Below are 25921 nucleotides of genomic sequence, written 5' to 3' on the forward strand. Positions count from 1 at the left end.
ACATGCCATTACACCTACACATCTGCTCCCTTAATTCACATTCTGTCTGAAAGAAAAAAACTACAAGGGCACCCCAGGCAAAATATGAACATGACCCACTAGGGGTGCGTGACATTAGAAATCATGTTCATAGACAAGGCTATTGTGCATTACCTATGAACCGTACTCCTTACAGAATCGTGACAATTAGAGGTCATGTGTTATTGATTATTTAAGGCCTAGGTCATCTGTAAAAATTCACCCGACTATTAAACATTTCACCCGTTAAAACATCCTGTAGTTCTTTGCAGAATTATTGATATTAACTATATCAAAGAGCATAGACATTATGGAGAGACATGTACTGTACCCAACCTATGGGTTGGGACACGACACCTGTCCTGTCATATGGCAGTAGTGTACAGTAGAAGGCATCTCATATAGTGCCTGGTCCAAACTGTCTGGTCCACGAACACATTCTGTGCTGAAAAAGTACTTTATAGTTAGAGCTTAGTTTCTTTTGCTGTCGCCTTCTCCGTGGTTGTAACAACAGTTTGAACAGATTTCCAGTGATATTTTACTGTAAAAAAATATAGTGACCACAAGAGGGCAGCACAAATCTATTTGTTGTATTTTTATTGGTCTATTGTTATTCCATTACCCTCCGTCCCCTTGTTTATTGTTTTGTCTGTCAACAGAATTACACAAAAACTACTAGAGCAGGGGTGGGGGAAAGCCTGGGCCAAGGAAAAACTCCAGATATGTTCGACTGAGAATTGTCTAAGTGGTTGGATGAATGAATCGTTGGTCAGAGGCTTCAGTACGAAGATTAGTTGTGCTGATATCATATTGCTCTGGCATTATAGGTACAGCGCATACTAAAATAAGCAGGCAATACTGTAGCATTACTTTCACGGAGTGACCTATATTTTGTAATATATCCAGCTCAGTGTCATTTTTGTATTGTTCGCGTCTTAAATTATGTAATGTGTAGCCTTTGACAGTATACGCTGACGTGACTACGCAAACGCGTCATGCAATAATTTGGAATGGAGTTGATGAGACTGAATGCCTTTAGTCAAGAAGCTAACGATTTGTATTGTGCATATACTCCATAAAGTTCAGCGATCACGGTGCTGTCGGGTGGTTGTCATTTGTATAGTGAATCGCCCTTTGGCCTTCCTAGTCTGAAACATTCACCCTTTGTGCTACGCGCATAATGGCTACGCTGTACTCCAAGTAGTTGCAATACAAGTCAAAGAGGCTCGGAATAGCGGCAGTGGTTCTCGCCAACTGCAGTGTAGAAGTAACCATTTAGCCTACCAGCTAGCCACCACAACTCGCTTTCGTCCATGTGGAGGGAGGAAGTAGGTGCGCGCCTCCTCATTTTGTTCGGCGCGCATTGTTGGACTCTGGGACTGAAGAGAGTGGTAAGTTGTGTTTGTGTGCATGCAAAATCTTCAGCTGGTTAATGCTACTAAACGATAAAAGTTGTCATTCTGTCTAAAATTAAGCATAATTCCCTGGGTATCCCATAATTAGACGTGTTGTGAGGTAGGTGTGGTTAGCAGTACAATAAGAACAGAGTTGTACACAATGTACTAGCGACTGTTGTTTGTTGTTTGCAATAGTGAGGGTTCAAGCTGTCAATATGAAGTTGATAATTCTTCTTTGGTGTTGCCAATTTGAATAAAGACTAATTCAGTATGCAGAACATCGGACACTACTAACGTTACAATGTATGAGCATGGTCGGTGCTACCGCACGCCCATGTGCCTTTGGTAGGCTACAAAATGTGACACTTCTGTTGTAAGTATTGGCAGCTGCACTTCTAAAAGTAAGCGTAGACGAAAGCATGGCATAATACCTGTGTTTGAACACAATTCAAAGATCTCAATTTCTGTGCCATTTATGTCCGAGGTTTAGTACAGGGATTGTTCACGTCACTTGAGGATAATTGTGCCATGCTGTACTTCAGAGATACCAACTGCCACGACTTGGTGTTTGCCAGTTACATTAGACCCTGATGTTTTTGGAGACTTTGATGTAAAGGCATTCGTTGCTACACCAATGCTACACCCACCAGGTGTAACTCTTAGTGCAGCTGACTAGAATAAAATCACTGGACTTCGATGTCGCCATGCTGTCACTCCATAACATTTTTAAATGATGTTTTAATTCATTGACGTGGGCTCCAGTGAGTTTTTGGGTTATTTTCTTTTTCTGTGTGTTTTCTCAGTCACATAGCCACCTGTGCGTTTAGGTTGTGATGGGTTTGGGTTTGTGTGTGTGTGTCACTGACAGCAGCCTTGAGGATTGCCCGTGCACGTGCCTTAGCTTCTGCCCATAACGAGAAGCCGCCATGGATCCGATCCCAACCACAGTGCCAGAGGGGTTCCGCTATGAGACCCGCTACGTGGTCCTCAGCTACCTGGCCCTGCCGCCTGCACTACGGTCATTATCTATCCACTCAACCGCCGCAGAAGGTAAGTGTGTTGCCCCTAAGCTACAATACTGTTAGTTAACAGGAAATCGTGCAAGTGGAATAGTACTTTTAATAATTATTATGATGGCAACATTAATAAAGCAACAATAATGTTTTCAGTTGTAATTTCACACTCAGGGCACTACAGTGAAGCATGCAAAATGCATATTCTCTGTCTCTCTCTCTCTCTCTCTCACACACACACACACACACACACACACACACACACACACACACACACACACACACACACACACACACACACACACACACACACACACACACACAATGCATGCAGGATTCCAAATGAGCACTTCCATAACAATAGATGCACTCTATACTGGGAGCATTTTTCAAACTTCAACACTTGTATTAGAATTTTCCTTTTGTTTAGTTGGGGCCTGTTTCCTGTAGTGTGGACAGTCCTGTAGTGTTCTTGTTAAAGGGTTAACTGATACTGGGCTCAGGCATGAGCAGCCTTGTTGTTCTGGCATATCACAACATTGCCATTGTTTGAACATGGCCGGAGAGCTGGTATTCGTCATGAAACTGGTTCGCAGGAATGGATTGGATTTAGTTAACAGAAAATGCCAGAGGAATACAGACTGTGCCCATTAACATGGTTGACCAGTCAATCGGAAGTGCTGACCAAGTGAATGTTAGCTTAGCACTGATCTGGCCTGGGGGGCTTGTTGATTTTGTCCCCTGCCTGCCTTCCTGTCTGTTTCTCCCTTTCCCATCGTGCTCTTTCGCTTTTGTTAAATGTTACACTATCTCACCTCGCTAACTGTATGCTTATTTCAAGTGCAGGGTCTTCCATTGGTCACTGCTGTGACAGTCCCATCTTTTACTGTGTGGCTGTGTGTGTTTGGGAGTGAATAATTCACTGGTGCGTGTGTGTGTGCTACTGGGCTAGGCAGCACGCGATGAGCGAGGCAAAGCTGGAAGCCTCTGAGGCAGTGGGCTGGATAATTCTGCGAAGGAGGGAGCAGTGGAAGGGAAGAAAGGGTGATGTGAGAGGGAGAGATGAGGAGGAGGAAGAATAAGAAGAAGAAGAAGAGGAATGAGCTGTGATGAAGGATGAGCTAGAGATGCATTATAATGTGTGCACACATTGTATTTGTACTTTAATCACAGCGGAGGCGATCTTGTCTGCCTGCAGGTGTCCTTCGCCTTTACACATGTGCTTGACATCATGACACTGATGCAGCAGATGCATCGCTGGTTCAAAGTCTTGACTTTTACACACGACTCCCTGTGTAACATTACATGTGCTTCCATATCATGGTTCAAGCTTTGGGCTCTCTAGAATTGAGTTGAATTATGTCACTGAACTCGGTCCTCTGTAGACTTCAGCATAGCAGACAATATTGCGAAATATGAGTAGCTAAAGACAAAACGTTACATCATTACGAATTTGTAGAATTTGACCTTGCCGTAATTGTAATAATCAATGGTATTGGTATATTTATTGGATCCCCTACATCCTAGTCTGAAATATTTATGCATTTGAAGTACATATTGTTTGTATTGGATTTGAAGTGTTCCTATAGCATGTTGATGGCATGTGTAGTATAGTATGAGCAGTTGATTGCTATTCAAATGAATGAATGATCAGTCTCACAGAATCAGCAGTAATAACGACATGGTAAAGAAACTTGTTCTAGAGCATAGAGCAAGAATTTGCTAAGCCATGATGATGAAAGCTTGGCTATAGCTATGTCAAAACACAATGATGCCAGACACAAGGTGATGGTCTTTGGTTTGTGTTACAGGGTAGATATAGCCGTTGCAACACATAGGTCTAATATGTCACTAATTAAGTATTATGTGGGTTGTGATGAAGCCTCTAGGTTTAGGTCTAGCCGTGCAAGGAGTCCAGGGTTCAGACAAGCCTGTGTTCCTAACCACACACTGTGTTCCGAAACATCAGGGGCCGTCTCATCTCTGACCCCTTCCCTTTATCTAGGTTCATATCCAAAGTCAAATCCTCACGCAGGTTAGTATTCCAGAGGGATATCCCTCTCTCACCTCAAGTCCTTAAAGCAACATTAAGGAGTTTTGGTCGAAAAACTAGTGCCATAACCATTGAAAAAGGGGCAAAACCTTACAAACACCCCCAACAGCCTAGTTAACACTGATACAATCTTGCTAACATGCTAACTGGTGTTTACATGAACATATACCATCAAAATGAATTTGAAGATGGTACAAAAACTACTCGCCTATACAAAAAACAAACCTCAGAAAGTGGCAAAGTGTTGCTTTAAACTGTGGGCATGCTCTACCAGAGTCATGCCTTATCGGTTTAATGGTGCTGTCTTAGCAACAAGTTTCTGAGAGAGAGAATGTCCTTACCTTAATGTAGTGCCTAGTAGCACATTTAACCAAACCTCTTGGTCCAATTGTAATATTCAGTCTATCCATCTATCCGTACTTTTCCATGGGCCCTGATAAGGTGGGTGCGGGTGGGAGGGGGGAGTAGTGTTCAAGGTTTGACCTCCTAGAGGAATGACCACTTGAAGTATTTAACCTACTTTAAGTATGTTAATTGCAGACATCCTGTGTTCCATAGCCCCTCACATCACTAAATTAGATGCACTCCATTCTGGGCTACTGCTCTGTTGAAGTGAAGTCATTGTGTGTGTGTGTGTGTGTGTGCGTGTGCTCGTGTGTGTTTAACCACAGGGGGTGATGCACGCTCTGTGGAGGAGAGGGACAAGGAAAAAGAAAGAAACACAAGGATAAAGACAGAGATCGATGCAGAGCTGACATTACTGGAGGAGGAGATTGCAGCCTGTAAGTACTGAAATGGAGCTAAACCCTGAGGACATGTTTATGTAAATAAACAGTGAAGATGGATTGCTAACTTCAGCAAAGTTGGGTTAATTGCTTATCTCACTTTGTGAAATGCCTCCATGGGATTTTCTTCTTCTTTTCTTTTTGTTCACTTGTGTGCACCCATTCGTCTGTGAGAACAGGTGTACATGTTACATAAGCAAACAAACTATGTGTGATCACTAAATGCATATGAACACCAGTCACCTTGAACTTTAACTTGTTATTAGTTCATACATCAGACACACACACGCGCATACATGCGCACACACACGCACGCACGCACACGCACGCACACACACGCACACACACGCGCACACACACGCACACACGCACACACACACGCACACACACGCACACACATCTAACCACATCATTCCCTCTATCCATACTTCCATGCGCACATGAACTCTGAACACATACAGACACACTCAATATTCATGTCTCACACAGTTGTCCTGTTTCTCACACACACACACACACACACACACACAGACATGCAGGTGTACATGTTACATAAGCTGTCTCACAAACACAATATGTATGATCACTACATGCATGTGAACACCAGTCACCTTTAACTTGTTATTAGTTCATACATCAGACACACACACACACACACACACACACACACACACACACACACACACACACACACACACACACACACACACAGACAGCCATAGCCATCCTTATATCATATGTGCCTTCTCTCTCTACAGCGTCCTCTGTGACTGGCTTTGACCGTATGTCCTCTGCGGTGTTCAGCCCTGCCCATGGGGACAGCTCTGTGGAGGACAGTCTGGCTGTGCTGGGGGACCGTGTGGCCCAGGAGCTGGACCCCCTCCTGAGCTCCGTCACCCACTCACTCCTCAGTGGGTGAGTCAGCGGTACCCTGTAGCTGATGGATGCCATGTTGCATTTAAACGTTTCATTCTTTTATGCACAAGTTATGCATAAGTCATTTGTGTCTGTTTTTGAGATGTGTTTGTTTATGTTTCTTTACAGCAGCAACTGGAAAGTTTTGTTGTCAGAGTTGTAAACTGAGCTGTCATCATGACATGCACTTCCTGTATTCTGATGTGAATATTTTCTGTGTGTGTGTGTGTGTGTGTTTAGTCCCCTAGACTATGAGGGCTTCAGGGGTGCTGTTCAGGAGGTGTGTATTCACACACAGGAAGGCTGGAGCCAGGTAAGCACCTCTACTTTGAGATTAGATCAGACACAAGTGAGTGAGTGAATGAGGGAGAGACACAGAGGGAGTTTTAAGGGTGTGTGTGAGTGAATGAGTCAGGAATGGTATGGCTTAGGTCACAAAGCATATGCTATGACTCTTACATATGTTATCCCTCTATTCTTGTTTGCCTGCCTAAATAATCCCCCCCCCCCCATCTCTCTGGTAGGTGTTGGTTCCTTTAGTGTTGCTGCAGCGGTTACAGGATGAGGGACAGTCTCTGGCCACGGTGCTGTCTTTAGGAACACGCTTCCTGGAGGAGGCACAGGCTGACTTCATCATCCAGCAGGGTGGATGGGTGAGTGTGTGTGTGTCTGTGTGTGTCATTTAGATAAGGGAGGGGCTTTTGGCTGAATTGTTCCAAAACCTGTACTGAATTGCAGGTTGTAGGTTGGAACTGTATTGTATAAAATGCTACTGTAATCAGCACAAGAGCTTGCCACATCCAGTCCTTTACTTTCACATGGGTTAGGTTTTTGTTCAGATGACCAGCAGGGGGCCCCAGCAATCAGCTGTTATCCCCGATGTTATGCTTAGTTGACCACAGTTGTAATTTGAGTGTCATCCACTGTCCTTGGTGGTGAAAAGAGAAAAATGCTGATTTGGGGACTGTTCCTGTTGACATGTAACTGGTTGACTGGTAATGGCCAGGCTAGTTGACATGTGCTTTGTCCTGCAAATTTGTTTTGCTTATGTTTGTAGTGTCCCTTACCAGGGTTGAGTCTGTCTGAAATGCCTCCATCATTGTTCATATTTCTTTACATTCATTCTGAATTAAGCTGAGTTGGTTTATCTATTTTATTTATGAAGATTTGTTTCTGGCAATCATTAAGTGGTGTCCCGTAGACATTGGAATGTGGGGAATAAGCATTAGCAAAACGGGCGGTGGAGATGAGTAGGACCGACAGACAAGACCAGTGAGACAGACTGGTCATAGAGAAGGTCAAGGAAACAAATTGGCAGGTAGACTAATAGTTGGATGACCTAAAAGTGACTGTCCTCCCCCTGCCCACACACACACGCATGCACGCACACGCACACACACACACACACACACACACACACACACACACACACACATTCACACACACACACACACACTGCACCTCACAAATCTGTCCAGTGACACCCTCTCTGCTCTGACCTCATAAGGCTTACGTGGCATCTTACTGGCATTCTGGTTCATGAGGTTCATGAATCTGCCCTGGACCCTGTTTGAGACGTCTGACTACCTTTGAGTGCTGTTGGACCTTCAGTCAACAGAGAACACTGTGCAAAAGGCAAAGCAGTGCATTGTTGAACAGGCAGCAAAGGTGGTGGCAGATTTCGGCTAGACTAGAGTTGGTGCGACTTACTAGGCCTGGCTAGAAAAAAAAAAAGATTTAAGTCAAAATCGAATTAGTTAAATTCATTTCCCCTTGGTATTTTCCACCAAGCCAGACCCTATAGACTTGAATGCTGAATAATCACGTTGTGGTGCCAGGCGTTGCCAAGGATAACTGAGTACCAATACCATAACAAAGCAAGCAGAGAGTTTTTCAAACAAAACTGTTGGAACCAAGAAGTTCAGCCATGTTGGTATGGGCCAGTTTCAAAGTCCATTTTAATATGTGAAACATTAGGTTCCAGACTCTGGAATATAAATAAGATCTACACCACAAGGTCAAGATGTGGACCAACTATGCCCTTGACATACAGCATTTGACAGTTCTCCCTCTAGCTTAGTACGTAGAGCAGGGGCAGGATCATGTCAGATGGACTGAGACCGCAGTGCTCTTAGCCTGCTAACCTCAGAAACTCAGCCGGATGGAATCATTTAATTGTGTGTGTGCATGCGCGTGCGCAGGTGTTTCCATTGTCTACTGTAGCCTTTAGTGTGCAATGTGAAGTCGAGTGTAAACCACCACATTCCTGCCCTGTGTTATTCTTGAGAGAAAGAGAACGAGGGAGAGATTGAGTTGATGGAGGTTATGGCAGAGGGGGTTGGGATGTAAAAGTGAGAGGTAGGGAGGGAGAGGGACAGAGAAAGCTGAGAGAGGGAGAGGGAGCTGAGGGAGGTGTGAGAGAGATAGAGAGAGGGAGGGAGAGCGAAAGAGAGAGGGAGGGACAGAGAAAGCTGAGGGAGGTGTGAGAGAGATAGAGAGAGGCAGCAGAGGGGCGGGCGTAAACGAGAGGAACTCCAGCACCAGCGTTTAGGCTGCAGAGTGGTGACAGCTGCCCACGTGAGCTCTGTCCTCCTCCTCTTCTCTGAAGCTGTACTCTGCTCTGTCTGTCCCTCTCTCTCTCTCTCTCTGTCCCTCTCCCTCACACTCTCTCTTCAGTTCTCTCTTTGCTTTTCTTTTTCTCTAGTCTCTCTCTCTCTCTCTCTCTCTCTCTCTCTCTCTCTCTATCTGTTGGTTCTCTTGGGTGGTGTGTTGGAAGACTTGACCCTGTGCTGTGACAGACTAGAGCCAGGTAGGATGCTTTTATGTTGGTGTGTGTGTGTGTGTGTGTGTGAGTGAGTGTGTGTCTCTCTCTCTATCTGTATCTCTATTGTCTCTATCTGTGTCTGAGTGTGGGATGGATGAGGAAAGATGAACTCTGTGGCCATGTTGAGAAGCTTTGGTCTGGTTTGAGCTGGTTCCAGGGCAAACTAGAGCATGCAATACTCTACTGTATGTGGGTCGTCTTCTCACACACACTCCGCACACACACTTTATTAATCTTTTTTGTATACAAAGTAGATGAAAGATGTGTAACATAACCTTAGCTAAGAATTATCAGCCATTAGTTGGATTGAGTGAACATGGCTACTTCACAGCCCCTGTTACCTGGAGTGCATTTCAACATTTTATGTGGTCAGTGTGCCAAAAGATTTACTTGCTTTACTTTACGTGTGTGTGTGTGTTTCTGTCTGTGTGTGTGTGTGTGTGTGTGCGTTTCTGTGTTTTGGTTGTAATGAATTAAAACAAAACTGATTGAGGTGCCAACTGTCAGTTAAGTACAGTTCATTTGGCAGCAACAATACGAGCATGTCCTAAAATCAGCTTTCTCTTGATTATGTGTGTGTGTGTGTTTCTGTACACAGACCCAGCTTGTGGAGAGAAGGGTTGAAGCATTTTGTTATAGAGAATATGAAATGGCCCACAGGGGAATGAGGATGACGCTGCAGTTTGGCCAGGGTAAGGGGAGTGTGTGTGTGTCTGACTGTTTACATTTTATGGTGGAGGTCTGGGGGTGTGTGTGGAAGGAAGAGGAAGGGAGAGAGAGAGGTCTCAGGGGACTGTTCTGCTGTTGTGGCATGTTCTGCTGTGTGTGTGCGTTTGTATATGCACCACCTGGGTACCATGCAGTGTCACCTGGCGTTACTGTGAGAAGGACGTTTGTTTCATGCATGATCCTGAGCAAACAGATTGCTTAGCCCCTATCTATCCTTTTCTCCACTGGTATCGCCTTTTAGATGTCCAGTTATCAGTAGCGGTCCTCCAGAAAGCCTGTTCAAAATGGACCTTGCAGCGTGCACTGTCAGGTTTCATCAGGACCTCTGACTCTTGACACAAGTGATGTGACTCTTGTTGCTAGGCAGTGGGGACAGTGGGAATAAGCAAGGTTGTTGATGTCACCTTGACACATGTTGCTATTTTGGAGAGCACAACACTGTTGAGACCATGTGTGGGAGGACCCCCAGTGGAACTGATTCAATACATTTAGTTTAGAAACAACAGAATAATTAGGTTGAACTATTATTGGTGAGGTATGTGTCTGTGTGTGTGTGTGTGAGGATGTTAAAGAAAATAGCATGTGTGAGCGAGAGAGACGGGTCGACGGCTCATGTGTTTTAGGATGGCCGGAGCAGTATTTATGAGGCTTAAACTCTGTGTGCCATCACTGCAGCATGATTCAGCAACAGTCTGTTACGTAACACACACATGCCCGCTGTGACATGGAGGCTGAGCGACACACACACTCACACATATACACACACACACACACACACACACACACACACACACACACACACACACACACACACACACACACACACACACACACACACACACACACACACACACACACACACACACACATATAAACTCTCACTCGTGCACAAGCAAGCACACGGTCCTTGCCTGCCAGTTTGGTTCAAGGATTTATGAGAGATTATTTCTGGACCTCCTCTTAACATGTGTGTTTTTTTTATTTGTATGCATGAGTGTGTGTGTGTGTCCTCAGCACGAAATGGCTTGTGTCTGCCCACCACTTTCTCTACTTTGGCGAACACACATTTACAGTTAAGAATCCTGGACCCCCCCTCTTCACGCACCCCCACTGTGTCCGTCCCTGGTGTTGATGACCTCTAAGTGAATTAAATTCCCCAAGAGGAGTCTCATTTCAGCCACTGGCGTAACGTGAGTCGGCTCCCCCTGACTGTGCGGTTAGCACATCTGATTGGGAAGTACAGAGGCTTATGTGGAACTTCCACTCCTGCTACGGTTGTATTGTAAATGCACTTGAGGTGGGTGTACAGTAGATTAGCCATTGGAGATTAGCTATCGGGATCCCCCCACCCCCCCCAATCACAGTGTTAATACATAACACAGACAGCTATCAGAACATGTGAATCCTGGTGTGCACATATGTTGGGAAATATGCACTGTGTGTATACTGTGGTGTGCCCAAGTCCACAGCGGTAAGAACAGTCTTTGGAGATTGTTGTGCCGGGCATATGGTCAAAGATGAAAAGACTTGTTCACAAAGACCATATTGCTTATCAGAGGAACAAGTCGTTCTCTGTCTCTGTCTCTGTCATAAGCTTGGCAAGAACTTTGCTTTGGACCCAAGTCCCAGACTATTAACTTTACCTATGGATTATTTACAGATTTAGCTCTGCGTGCACCAGACCAGATGGTCAGCACATCCGTGTTACACGAATGCTCTTTAACCGGACTGAAATGAAGCCTGCTGGTTTTGTTAACGGTCAATGTTTGTACATGCACAATCCTCAAGGCCTTGTGTTGTGTCCCCGTGGCCAAGCGGATGGCCGTGTGGAATATATAAATGGGGCCACGCGGCTGGCGCTGTGAGATACATAAATGTGGCTACGCTTATGGCTGCGTGAGATGTATAAATGTGGCTATGCGGTTGGCTGTGTGAGATATATAAATGTGGCTACGGCTCCAGTGTTGTGTAAACCACTGCAGAACTACCTCGTGGTCACCAGCCTGGAATGTCATCCAGAGGGTAGTGAGTGCCTGACATGAGGCACACCCTAGCCAGCTTCTCCCGCTTGCCCTCCTCACTCAGGAATGTGTGTGTGTGTGTGTGTGTGTGTGTGTGTGTGTGTGTGTGTGTGTGTGTGTGTGTGTGTGTGTGTGTGTGTGTGTGTGTGTGTGTGTGTGTGTGTGTGTGTGTGTGTGTGTGTGTGTGTGTGTGTGTGTGTGTGTGTGTGTGTGTGTGTGTGTGTGAGTGTGTGACATATCAAAGAGAGATGATGTGTGTGTATTTGTGTTGGGGCTTAAGGTATGAGTGCTTGTCTCCAGGTGTGGGTGTGTATGCTTGTGTAGGGTAGGGTAGGGCAGGGCGGCATGGTACACACCCAAGTGCAAAGTTGGATGGTGCCGATGTATTGTATTATATGATATCCTCCTATTTTTGCCGATAATGTTACCACACACTTGGACAAACTGGGGACGATGATAGTACTGGTGGTGTTCCCACAACCTTCACTTCTACATCAGGAACTCCGTTGTGGAGCTATCAATTGATTACAGACTTGGTACGTTCAGGTGAATCCCCCTCTAAAGGTTTGTCTGCTGGTGTATGCGTCTCAGAAACTTATCTGTGAATACTTTGTTCTTTGTAGTTTAAAGGTTTCTTCCCGAAGCTGCAAATAAGGCACAGCTTCAAGGATTTTCACATATTCATTGACCTTTACACTAGCTGGTTTTTGAGCTGTAGATAAGGGGGGGAGGGGGGCTGTGGTCCCTGCGGTTCTTGTGGAACTTGAGGAGCGGAGATCACGGAGAGGTGAAGTTAATGTTATCAGATGTAAAGCAACATTATGCAGCAATGTCATATTTTTTGGAGAATCTTTAGATAGCCAACTAGTTGTGGAATCCTCTTTAAATTTATTTTGATGGAATACGATCTTGTGAACGATGTAGAAACACGTTCCCACTAGCCGTCCAGATGATTAGTTCTGCGTTCTGGGACGGACCACTCTGTGAAGATGTCAGAAAAAGGTTTCTCAGCATGACATCACCAACTATATCACCAAAAGATGCCAGTTAGCATGCTAGCAAGCTTTTATCTGTCCCAAGTTTGCTGTTTTTGGGTTTACAACGTTTTTGCTCACCTTTTAGGTAGTTAGCTTGCTAGTTTTAGCAAACGTCTTTTTTGCCATCTGTAGGTTAAGTGTTTTTGCCAAAGGAGTATGCCTGTGGGATTTGGTCTCATCAGTAAACTGTGTTGAGCTGTCTTTAATTGTAAGTGATGAGGCCTTTGTGTTTTTGACGTTGATCGTTTCAGCATTTCAGATGAGTTTGCATTACTACCGATAACGCACCCTGTCCCTGTGTGGCCTGCTGTTTCTGCTCAGAAATGCAGAGTTCAGGAAAATTAAAAAGTAAATCTGCACTCAATCACTCGTTCTCTCCCTCTCTCCCTCCCTCTCACACAAATCAGCTTAAATTGAGGGGAAATTGGGATTTTAATCTCTGTCTTCTAGCCCCCCCCCCCCCCCCCCTTGCTTTCTCTCGCTATCGTGATAATCCTGATAAGAAATTCTCTTAAGAGAGAAAGTGATTTCTAAGGCCATGAAAAAATTAACTATGTCTGTCAGAGATGAGCATCATGTGTGTATTTATATATATATTATATTTAATCATGTATATGTATACATCTCTCAGCTTGATGTGCCTGGAGCACACAGACCCATCTGTGAGCGATGCAGATTAATGTGACCTGAACAGGATTTGAAATCCTTTCTAGATAATCTGCACAGATAAAAAAAAGTGCATAAAAAAGGCTGAGTATGATGCTCCAAAAACACTTTGCACACCGACTGGCTCACCTGCAGGGCGTGCTTGTTTGAACCTGTATGCAGTTTATTTGGTACAGATTTTTTTTATTTTCTTAATGGGCGTTACTCTTATATTAACACACATTAACACACACACACACACACACACACACACACACACACACACACACACACACACATTAACACAAACAAACACACACACCCCCCCACACACACACACACACACACATTAACACAAACAAACACACACACCCCCACACACACCCCCCCACACACACACACACACACACACACACACACACACACACACACACACACACATTAACACAAACAAACACACACACCCCCCCACACACACACAAACACAACAATTATCTAACCCCCCTCCCTTCTCCATGCAGTTCACTTGAAGTCAGATTGAATGTAAGTTGGTCAAATGAGCTATGACCATGCATGGAGGATTCTAATGGTATGCTGAATGTGAACATTAAGAATAGCAAGGGGGAGACAGAGAGATGTGTGTGTGTGTGTTTAGGACCATGAGGTTATGTTGGGTAAATCCTTGCTGTGCTGTCCTTTCTGATCAGTCACAATGTGCTTGGCTCTCACACCACTTAGTGTGGGTGTGTATGTGTGTGCGTGTGTGTGCGTGACTTTTTCATGCATGAAGTTGCAGCCTTGAGGCACTCGTGATCAGTCAGTCACGCATGTCGGTCGGCACAGTGTCCAGTCCAGTTCGGCACAGAAGTCCGGTGTCCAAAACGGTCCTTTTTGAGTCTGCAGCAAATATTGGTAAAACATCCACTTTCTACCAAATCCTTTTTGTCTCCAATGTCTGGAAATGAGTAGTGGGGTTTGATCGCCTGCTGTGAGACTGGATCGCCCGATTGGGAGTAGTTTGGCTTGAGGCCAGTGCTTAAATATGTGGGGATGGCTTGTAATGAATGGAGGTAGGCCAGTCATTGTGTGGTAATCGACTGAGCCTGAAGGTGATTTACTGTGTGCTGGGTACTCGGATCTTACTGGCTCCGAACCAAATCTGTTTTGAAGTCAATGAGGGTCTGGGTTATGGAAAGAGTCCACACACATTGTGAATGCTCAACTGTACTACAAGCCCTGTGGCCTCCCATACTCCAATCACTGTCATGTGATGTCTTTTCTGCTAGTAACCTTTACATGGGACACTACATACAATCATTTCCTGATCAGCTCTGATCGTACATCATTCTGATCATCAGTTGTGAAATAGGAGAGGAATAGAGGCTAGTTATACAAGACATTCTGCGCTCCAGCCTTGAGCAGTAACGCTCAATGGGCTTCTTCTCTGTAGGGAGTGTGACCCCGCTAGGCAATGGGGTGCTCTCTGTATTGGGAGCGTGACCCCGGTGGGCAGTAGGATATTTACTTTATGGGAAGCGTGACTGGACAGGCTGTGGGATGTTTTCTATATAGTGAGCGTGACTGGACAGGCAGTGGGATGTTTACTCTATAGTGAGTGTGACTGGACAGGCAGTGGGATGTTTTCTATATAGTGAGCGTGACTGGACAGGCAGTGGGATGTTTACTCTATAGTGAGCGTGACTGGACAGGCTGTGGGATGTTCCCTCTATAGTGAGTGTGACTGGACAGGCAGTGGGATGTTTACTCTATAGTGAGCGTGACTGGACAGGCAGTGGGATGTTCCCTCTATAGTGAGTGTGACTGGACAGGCAGTGGGATGTTCCCTCTATAGTGAGCATGACTGGACAGGCAGTGGGATGTTCCCTCTATAGTGAGCGTGACTGGTAGTGGAATGCTGTAACCTGGCAGACAGAAGGTGATGCAGGAGCATCTGCTGCCATGCCAACGGTGGGAGATTACATGTGGAGGGCGACCCATGTGCCCGCTAGGGGATTATAGGGAAAAGTGAATATTGAGGGAGTGAGAGGGGGAGAGAAATGACATAAGCGAGAGAGGGACATGAAGGACAGATGAAATGACAGTAAAACGAAAACACGGGAGGGAGGGAGGGATAGATAGATGGAGGGAGGGAACGAACGAACAAACGAGAGAGGTGTAGGCGAACGTAACTGAGGAATGAGATTGTTGGGAAATTACTCTATAGTAAGATACTGTAAAGCTTCCTGGGAGATGATAAACAAACACACATAGCCACATTATATGGTTTCAGATGAACTCCTGGAAAGCTTAGGGTATTCTGAAAAAAATGTGAGGTCAGTTAATTAGTAAATTCCAATGGGAAAACCCAAGTAAAGTGCATTAAGGGCATATTGAGTGATTTCTTTTTGGCTGAGGTTTGGAAGAAGTGTGCCATCAAAGTGCTCAGTGCTCAGCGATGGAGGTGCAAGCACAAGTCAGCGAATCAGTCATCTGAAGGACCACGAGAAGCCACTATAACTCTCATTGGTCTGCGGGCCTCAGTGAGTTTGCACCTATGGGATTGAATGACGTTGGAACTCTGCGGAGGTCAGAGCTTTCTCTCTCTCTCTCTCTCTCTCTCTCTCTCTCTGTTTAATTATTGAGAGAAGTTCTCTCTCGCTCTCTTTTTCACTCTCTCATATGTGATGAAGTCTATTTTAAGTGTTAACCTTGTATTTAGTGAAATTATTTCTTTCCTTTGAGGATAAGTAAATGTGGCTGTCATTGATTTGGGGTGATGCCTCTCCTCATCACATGATAGTGATGGGACAGCACAAGGCTGTATGGGCCTCTGTTAATAGGGTGCACTCGACAGCAGAACATCATTGAGTTATGTTTTGATGGCATGAAACGACGACTGACGACTGATATGGCTTAACTGTGCTAAGCACATCTTCACACAGCAGAGATGGATACCCTCTCTCAACACACATGAGATGTGAGCCTCCCACATAACCTCCCTCTTACATAATTCAAGTCCCACGATAATGGTTAACCTGGTCTACTTAAACACACACATTTACATACACCCATTCTTTGGCTACTAGTTTAAGTGGTGAAACAAAAAATACATTGTTTTGTGTGTGTGTGTAAACTGTGTATGTGTGGTGCAGTCTTGATGATGTACTTTAAGTTCCAGCTTGAGACCTTGTGTTGGCCTCATGAAAGTGGCTTACGCAGTAGCTCCTGTTGGCCAATTTTGCTTTCATCTTTCAATTATTTAGTGGCACTGCAGATAACTGTCTTTAGATATTGTTTCATTAATTTTCAAATAATCTTGTGATCTCAGACATGCAAGTACTTTGTGTCTCCACTAGGGGGCAGGCCAGACAAATACATAGAGCAAAATCCCCCTTCTGGCCTGTGAGATTAGATTAAATTTAACTTTATTGTCATTGCACAGAGTACAAGTACTGAGACAACGACATGCAGTTTAGCATCTAACCAGAATGCCAATTTTTTTTTTTGTAAAAGTGCAGAGTATCTGCATATGTAAAGTGGAATATGTAAATAAATAATATATGTACAGTAAGAAATAGATATGGAATATGAACAGTATTGATGCAAGACTAGCAGCTAAATAAATAGGTAGTGTAGATATGATAAGTATATATAAAGTGCAGGTGTAAGTATAAGTGGTGGTAGTAAGTGAAATGAAAATCGACAAAAAATCATATTGGCCTACACACTGGAACAGAAACAGGAACTTGAAATTGATCTTACTGCCACATTGTAGTGAGTGCCTGATGGGGAGTCACTAGGGATTTAAGTTCCGCTGCGGGAACTACCGTTAGTACCTGTTCTATGTTGGAACGCTGGGGAATTAACCTCCTGCTAAGTTTGGCTTCAAAAGTGAAGTCTCAGTTAGGTTCACCTAAACTTCCACTTTGCTTAAATGCTCCCTGTCCCATGTTATCGTGACACTGGTTCCATCATAATTGATGATGATTTTGATGACAGTTTTTTTCTAAACTCATAGTAATGGTAGAGTCTGGTTGATGGCCTACAACGCAAAATACCAAAGTGGTTAAAAATATATAAAATGAACATAAAAACAAAACAAAAATCATGGGAGGGAAATCATGGAAGACTGCTTAGCAGATCTGCTCCAGGTGAGCAATGTCGGGTCTGTTCCCAGGTGAGCTACTGTTGGCGGAGGCTAGTTGCCGTGGCAAGGTTCACAGTGCTTTAATATTTGAAAACAGGACCTGTGACTTGACGAAACATGTTGCGCAACTACTCAGAGTGGATGACTGCACTTTCTATTGTTCAACAAGTTGATGGTCCCACATATTGATGTATGTGGTTCTGCAGTCTCGAAAGTGACGCTGGAAAAACCACAGCGAGCCAAACGCTGAGGCCACTCATACTGAGAGTGAAGCGTGCAGAGCTTGCCCTTATCTGAATATTGAATCTGAATCATTACATTATTATGAACCACTGTTGTTCTGTCTGCATTGTTCAGGCCTGCTGTTTTGGCTGCCACTGCATCTCATCCTGCTCATTTCACTTACTGTTAAAGCAGCAATAAGGAGTTCTGTTCCAAAACTAGCAAGCTAACTACCTTAAAAGCATGCAAAAACCTTGCAAACACCACCAATTGCCCAGTTGACACTGATAGAAGCTTGCCAACACACCAACTGGTGTCTTTTGGCTTTATAGTTGGCAATGTCATGCTGTGAAAGCTTTTTTTCCACTTTTACAGGGTGTTCCAGCCCGGTATACAGAACTACAGATTAAACACTTGTGTCTTTCCCACTAGCTATTGTTGCATAGGGTTAGTTTAAGAAGCACCTCTAAGAAAGAAACAGTTAGAGATGATTGAACTGTCTGAATTACTTCATGTGGGAGGGGAAAGTATGGATTGTTGGTGCATTAATAATGAATGATAGACACAGGACCTAAGGACATGATTGGAAATATAGATTTTATATACAGCCGCGGAAAAAATTAAGAGACCACTTCAAAATGATCAGTTTCTCTGGTTTTACTATTTATTGGTATGTGTTAAAGTAAAATGTACATTTTAGTTTTATTCTATAACCTACTGGCAACATTCCTACCAAATTTCAAATAAAAATATTGTCATTTAGATCATTTATTTGCAGAAAAATGACAATTGGTCAAAATAGCAAAAAAGATGCAGTGTCTTCAGATCTCGAATAATGCAAAGAAAACAAGCTCATATTCATTTTTAAACTACACAATACTAATGCTTTAACTTAGGAAGAGTTCAGAAATCAATATTTGGTGGAATAACCTTGATTTAAAATCACAACTTTCATGTGTCTTGGCATGCTCTCCACCAGTCTTTCACATTGCCGTTGGGTGACTTTATGCTACTCCTGGCGGAAGAATTCAAGCAGCTCGGCTTCTTTTCATGGCTTGTGACCATCCATCTTCCTCTTGATCACATTTCAGAGTTTTTTTTATGGCATTCAGGTCTCGAAATTGGGCTGGCCATGACAGGGTCCTGATCTGGTGATACTCCATCCACACCTTTACTGGCCTGGCTGTGTGGCATGGAGCATTGCCCTGCTGGAAAAAACACTTCTCAGAGTTGGGGAACATTGTCAGAGCAAAAGGAAGCAAGTTTTTCTTCCGGGACAATGTTGTACTTTGCCTGGCTGAGGTTTGTAAAAGACCATAAGGATTGAACCAAAGCGGACTGGAAGGTCTCCTAGTTCGTCTTCTCTGATGAGTCCAATTTTCAGCTTTGCCCAACACATGGTCGTCTGATGGTTAGACGGAGACCTGGAGAGGCCTACAAGCCACAGAGTCTTGCACCTACTGTGAAATTGGACTCATCAGAGAAGACGAACTAGGAGACCCTCCAGTCGGCTTTGGTTCAATCCTTATGGTCTTTTACAAACCTCAGCCAGGCAAAGTACAACGTTGTCCCGGAAGAAAAACTTGCTTCCTTTTGCTCTGACAATGTTCCCCAACTCTGAGAAGTGTTTTTTCCAGCAGGGCAATGCTCCATGCCACACAGCCAGGCCAGTAAAGGTGTGGATGGAGTATCACCAGATCAGGACCCTGTCATGGCCAGCCCAATTTCGAGACCTGAATGCCATAAAAAAAACTCTGAAATGTGATCAAGAGGAAGATGGATGGTCACAAGCCATGAAAAGAAGCCGAGTTGCTTGAATTCTTGCCCAAGGAGTAGCATAAAGTCACCCAACGGCAATGTGAAAGACTGGTGGAGAGCATGCCAAGACACATGAAAGTTGTGATTTTAAATCAAGGTTATTCCACCAAATATTGATTTCTGAACTCTTCCTAAGTTAAAGCATTAGTATTGTGTAGTTTAAAAATGAATATGAGCTTGTTTTCTTTGCATTATTCGAGATCTGAAGACACTGCATCTTTTTTGCTATTTTGACCAATTGTCATTTTTCTGCAAATAAATTATCTAAACGACAATATTTTTATTTGAAATTTGGTAGGAATGTTGCCAGTAGGTTATAGAATAAAACTAAAATGTACATTTTACTTTAACACATACCAATAAATAGTAAAACCAGAGAAACTGATCATTTTGAAGTGGTCTCTTAATTTTTTCCGCGGCTGTATATATAGTGTGTGTGTGTGTGTGTGTGTGTGTGTGTGTGTGTGTGTAGTAAATACTCATGGCATAGTCTCGATACCTCAGCGTAGTATGTAGACCTCAGTGTAGTGTTTAGTCGTGTAGTTTAGTCTCTACACTTCAGTGTAGTGTATACTCGTGTAGTTTAGTCTCTACACTTCAGTGAGTATGTTAAATCATAGTTAAGTCTGTACATCTTAGTGTAGGTTGCACACCTCGGTGTAGGCTGTACATCTCAGTGTAGTTTATACTAATACTTTACTCTGCATTTATTCATATTGAGGTGATGTACTATGTCTGTTTCAACTAAATCCATGGTAGCCTCATGTCACTGGGATACCTGGTAGACCAGATGTTTCATGTTTTGGCGCGGTCTTGGCAACTGGGAAAATAAGGGTAGCCCATTTGAATTGTGCCATTTGAAAAACTTTGGATGAGAGTACATTTAAAGTGAGCACAGTGTGTAGTAATACACCAGACCAGTAGAGAATAGAAAGTGTTTGTGTGTGTGTGTGTGTGTGTGTGTGTGTTCTGTTTGTGTGTGTGTGTGTCTGTGTGTTTGTGTGTTGGTTGCGTTCTGCACTGGCTGCTGGTTTTGCATTGCTGCTAAAGTTTGAGTCATTGAGGTTTTCATTGACGCAGGTGTTTGTCACTGTATCTTCTGTGGTTTTCACATGAATCGTTGTCATGGTTAGCTTGGCTTTTACCACCAGCTATTCTGCCATACTGCTTCTACACTGGTAAATGCATTGTTTTTTTACACAAATGAATCAGCAGCACCAGCCTGTTTTTCATTCAGACATAGTTTGTGAACCACTGAAATCGTACCCTTTCTTTCCTTCATAAATCAGCTTAATTTTAGAAGAAATTAAGTTTGAAAGAACTTCACGTCGCTCATGCTAACAGCATTCAGAAATGCTACCATCTGTTTGCCTTGCAAAATTCTCTGTCTCTTTCTCCCTTGCAATTTCTGTACCCTTGACTCCTGTCTGTCTCTCATTCTTTCAGGGTGCAGTATTTAGTTTGGAGGAATCAGAGGACCCTGGTGTGATCATTGCGGAAGACAGCAACGACATCTACATCCTGTCAGGCGAACAGCACCCCCCCGACCACCTCAGCCCCCCCGCATCGCTCCTGGCAACGGCTGAAGGCAGCGGTCCCGCCTCGTGGCAGACTGAGAGCTTGGCCGCGTCGCTGGTGTCGGGGCACGAGTCGTGGGCACAGGTATCACACCCATCATAGCTGTCAGTTATCTTCAGTCGTGTCTCGGTTTTAACCAGTACAAAAAACCCATTAAAGGTGCAGTGCATGAGGCTGATGTAGTACACTTTTTGGTTTGGCTCTGGATTATCTGAAAGTGAAAAAAAGTGAAAGTGACTCTATGGCAGAGGTGGTGTAGACACACACACTCTGAAATCCACCTATGCATTTAACCCATCCAGGGAAGTGTCACACACACACACACACAGTGAAGTGCAGTTACACACTAACCAGGAGCAGTGAGCTGCCTTTGGCAGCGCCCAGGGAGCAGTGATCAGGGTTAGGTGCCTTGCTGAAGGGCACTTCAGCCGTAGATGTGGGCATGGGAGAGCAGTGGTCTACCACTTCCCCCACCCACATTTTTCCTACTGGTCGGGGATCGAACCAGCCACCCTACGGTTTCCGGCCTGAAACCCTAACCAGTAGGCCACGGCTGCCCATCTGCAACCTTACGCCAAAACCGTGGACTGTACATTTAACTTGTGCATGCGATGCACAAGAAATATCACTGACAGTTAGGTCACTTTGACAGAGCAAATTATGTGGTGTGTTGTAATTTTGTAATGTCATGATTTCCTGTGAAATCATGTATGTCATGTATGACTCATATAACTGTATCTACCCCCCCCCCCCCAGGTGGGTATGATGGATCCTGAGGACGCCAAGAGCCTGGACAGCAACGAGGGCGTGGCGGCCCTGGCGGAAGAGCGCAGCGAGAACAACTCCTCCAACTCGGACATCGTCCACGTGGAGCGGGAGGACGCAGAGCTGGGGGAGGGGGAGGAGCTTCAGGAGAGCATGATGAGTGTGCTGGGCACAGAGAGCGATCTGGCAGCCCTCAGGGCGGAGTATAAGGAGGAAGAGGATGATGCCATTCCCAGTCACACGGCACTCATCCCAGATGCTCCACAGGCCTTAGTGGTGCTGGAGGAGCCCGTTGTCTTGGAAGCGCCTGCTAGCTTGTCGGCTGTGCCCCCCCTCCTGGTGCCTGCAGACATGGAACCAGCACCAGAACCGGTCCCAGAGTCTAAGCCAGAGCCCCCTGCCCCGGTCCCTGAGCCTCAACCAGAGGCCCCTAGTGAAGCCCCCAGTATGGCCTCTGCAGTAGAGTCTCCTCGCCCTCCGTCTCCCATCAAGGAACCCACTGCTCCTCCTGCCCCTGAACCCCAGCCTGAGCCAGCATCAGAACCAGAATTGGAGCCAGTGGTGGTACCAGAGCCAGTGCCCATCCAGGAGCCCCCTGTGGCACAGCTTGAGGTACCAGAGGTGGCAGCGGCCCCGATCTTGGAAACCCCGGTTCCTCCACCAGCTGAAGCTCTGCTCCAGTCACCAGAACCAGCGCCAGCACCAGCAGCCGAACCTGAACCAGAGCCAGAGCCTGAACCCAAGCCAGAGTCTTCTGAGCTGCCTGTCCTGCTTTATGGTGGCGCCGCCCTGGTGGTCATGGCGGCGGTTGCTGCCTACGGGGCGCTGGCCTACAGGAGGAAGTAGCACAAAGCCCTGCTGCACCTACCATCCTGCTATCAGCTTGCTCGCACCATACCAACCCACCGAGATCTCTGCCCAGAAACCTGGCTGCTTTGATGCCGAGCACCAGGCTCTGTTTGAAATGTGCCCTCTTTTCCACACCAGGACTCTCACCTAACCCTACCTCCCGTACTGTTTCTCCACTCTCCAGTCAGGCCTGTTTGTTTCATGTCCTCTCATTTACCACAGTCTCATAAGGTATATGGTGTTTGGTTTCATTTGTTGTGGGACATTGACGTCAGGTTTCATCACTCCTGTTCTGTCCGATTGGAAGAGAGCTTTTTTCACATCCCTCTTCCTGGGTTTATTTATGTCTTGTGACTGCCACTGTTATTGTGGCTTTACATGTGTCACATATGTATGTATGTATGTGTGTGTGTGTGTGTGTGTGTGTGTGTGTGTGTGTGTGTGTGTGTGTGTGTGTGTGTGTGTGTGTGTGTGTGAGAGAGAGAGAGAGAGTGTGTGAGTGTCTGTCTGTCTGTCATCATAGACTTATGACCGTGGGGAGGTGGGCAGTCTGGCATCATGTCGACTCCAGCAGGAGGAGGGTTACTACCGGATATTATGTCTTGGTTTGTTTTTGTTCCCCCCATGCACTACTGATTAATTTCTTTAGTCAGGACAAGCTGGTCTTCCCAAATGTACTTGCTGACAGTAGTATCACACAGACAGGCTGATGACTGAGGAGGATTAAGAATAGCGTTTTGAAATCACCACATTCACTGAGGCTGCCAAGTTTTCAGTTCCATTTTATAGGGGGAATATTCAGTGAGGTTCTCCAAAGGGAGAAGTTGAGCCATTTATTTTAAGTGGAGAGTTCCCCTCATCAGTAGTTCTATGAATGGTGAAAATAGCTGTTTTGCCTGGGCCTGGACACACACACACACACACACACACACACACACACAGAGGCATCACTTGAAGTTCTTCAAAGAACCACATGTGCCTATTTCCCACTGACTCAGTCGGTGTTTGTTTTTATTCATCTCACTGATAATGTAATGAAATAGAGAATGATGACTACTAAGTTAAAGTCGGTCTTCCTTAGAAGCCACATGGGTGCATCATGACCGAATACAGTAGATGTTTTTTTTTGAAACGGCAGATATGAGTCATCCTGAAATAAGAAACAATGTCTCTCTCTCTCTCTTTTTTTAGAAGGGCAGATTTTTAGTTCATGGTAATGGGCTGATATAGGTTCATAGGTTTAATACCACCCTTATTTATCAAGGCATGCTTGCTTCTGTTGAAGGCTGAAGGCAGAAGCTGAACCTCAATGTCCTTGATGACTCATGCAGATGTGACAATGTGATTACAGGTCATGTACCCATGGTGTCACCTGCTGTTGGCTGATTTTATCACCCTTAGTCAGAGCTTTAAACTAGCATCATGAGTAAATCCATACTTGCCATTTTGTATCAATGTGAGTTTTTGGTTATTTTGGTGTCCTGCACATTCTTAGGTGGAGATTATGGGTGGGATGGTAAGGGATTGTACCCCGTGAATGTGCTTGCAGTCCCTGCACAGCTGTGACGACCTCCTTTAAATGTAGATAGTGAGTGTAGGTCTGTTCTAGTTATTAGTGAATAGCTAGTTAAGAAATCAGCATTCCTCTGAGGCAGAGAAACTGAATATAAAAAGGAACAAAAAAAGACTGTTTTTACATCTCACAGCTCAGTGACGAGAATGACCACCGCCCCCTCCCCTCCCCTTTTCCGATTGTCTGAGGAGCTGAGGTTGAGAATATGGATAGTTTTGGTGATTTTTTTTATTTTTTTCCTTCATTAAAACTGTGCTGGAAATTTGCATTGCGTTATCAGATATAATGCCAATTGCTTGTTGAATAGTGTTGTACCTGTGTGTGTTTGCACATGTTAATGTGCTTCTCTGTGAGGATGTTAAGACTTCTGTCAAAGTCATTTCCTGGCTTCCGAGAAACATCTAGCACCCACACATACCTACCAGCTATGGCTGACCTGTTTGGTCTTTACCTCTGTGATCTTCATCACTTCCACTCACTGCTGGGCTCCCAGTCATGCACACACTCACCTCAGACAGTCTGCTTCCGTTAAGTACCTGATCACTCTCTGCACCTGGTCACCCACTCAGGCCCTCACCCACCTGGTGCCTACCTGCCCAACCTCTCAGCCCTCTTCCCGCAGTGTGCCTACCTTTCAAACGCTCTGTGCCCATAGCGTGCCTACCAGCCAGTAGACTTTCAGCTGAATAACTGACAGCAACGCAAGCTCCTGCACATTTAACATGAAAGATTCAATACAAGACTTGAGAACTTGAACATGACATAAACGGAGTAGTTGGTGATTTTGATTAGCAGTCTCTTGTGTAACTTGCAGGAGAGAGGCAATATTTTAAATATGGCACAGACAATCGGTGACATTAACATAATGGCTTTCCTACTCCGATGAATGTGACAAAACATGTTAGGAAGCCCAGAAAGCAGACGACTGGCAGAGTTCCATTTCTGAATCAACTGCTTCCTGGAGCCATGAATAAGCGTGAGATGTGACGGTTGTACAGGTTGGACTTGCTGTTTTTAAATGACACTTGTCTTTTGTACCCGGTCCTTCCTTACATATTAGGAAGGAAGGGATGATGGCAATATGAGAGAGTGATCACTTCAAATATCAGGCCTGGGTATCACAAAGTATTGGTATTAAAGAGTAGAAAAACACATACATGCAACCTTTTAAGATGAGGGGTCTACTCTTGTTAACATACCCACCAGTGATAGAATGCTACATGCACTTGTGACCACACACAAACACACACACACACACATGTTAGGGCTGCTGGTAGCTGAGAATACTTTGATGGTGTGAAGTCTTCTGTTTCCATTGAAAGAGGAAGTGAACTGACCCGAGTGAACTGCTACTGTAGTGCACTGCAGTGAGCCTGTATTTCACATTTTTTGTTTTGGAAAGTGTTTGTTTGGATGTACAATACGTTTCCTACTGTATGTGTGTGATTTGAAACCAGAAGTAATAAAAAGAAGGCCTGTAGAGTTCTCAGCGCATCTGTGTAGTTATGATGCTTTCTGGTGAGATGTACGGT

The 25921-nt window shown here is 44.7% G+C and overlaps 1 protein-coding gene across 1 annotated transcript; it reads left to right on the top strand.

Moving 5' to 3' along the window:
* Window positions 1-1064: 1064 nt before the first annotated feature.
* bcl2l13 (BCL2 like 13) lies at window positions 1065-25799 on the top strand. Its single transcript, XM_080842754.1, has 8 exons — window positions 1065-1409; window positions 2284-2465; window positions 5153-5263; window positions 6025-6181; window positions 6422-6494; window positions 6706-6834; window positions 21071-21286; window positions 21959-25799. Exons 2-8 carry the CDS (start codon window positions 2342-2344, stop codon window positions 22811-22813), a joined length of 1665 nt encoding a protein of 554 aa, XP_080698880.1. The 5' UTR covers window positions 1065-1409; window positions 2284-2341; the 3' UTR covers window positions 22814-25799.
* Window positions 25800-25921: the final 122 nt, after the last annotated feature.

Source organism: Sprattus sprattus, assembly GCF_963457725.1.
Source record: "Sprattus sprattus genome assembly, chromosome: 7".
In the NCBI taxonomy this organism is placed as follows: domain Eukaryota; kingdom Metazoa; phylum Chordata; class Actinopteri; order Clupeiformes; family Clupeidae; genus Sprattus; species Sprattus sprattus.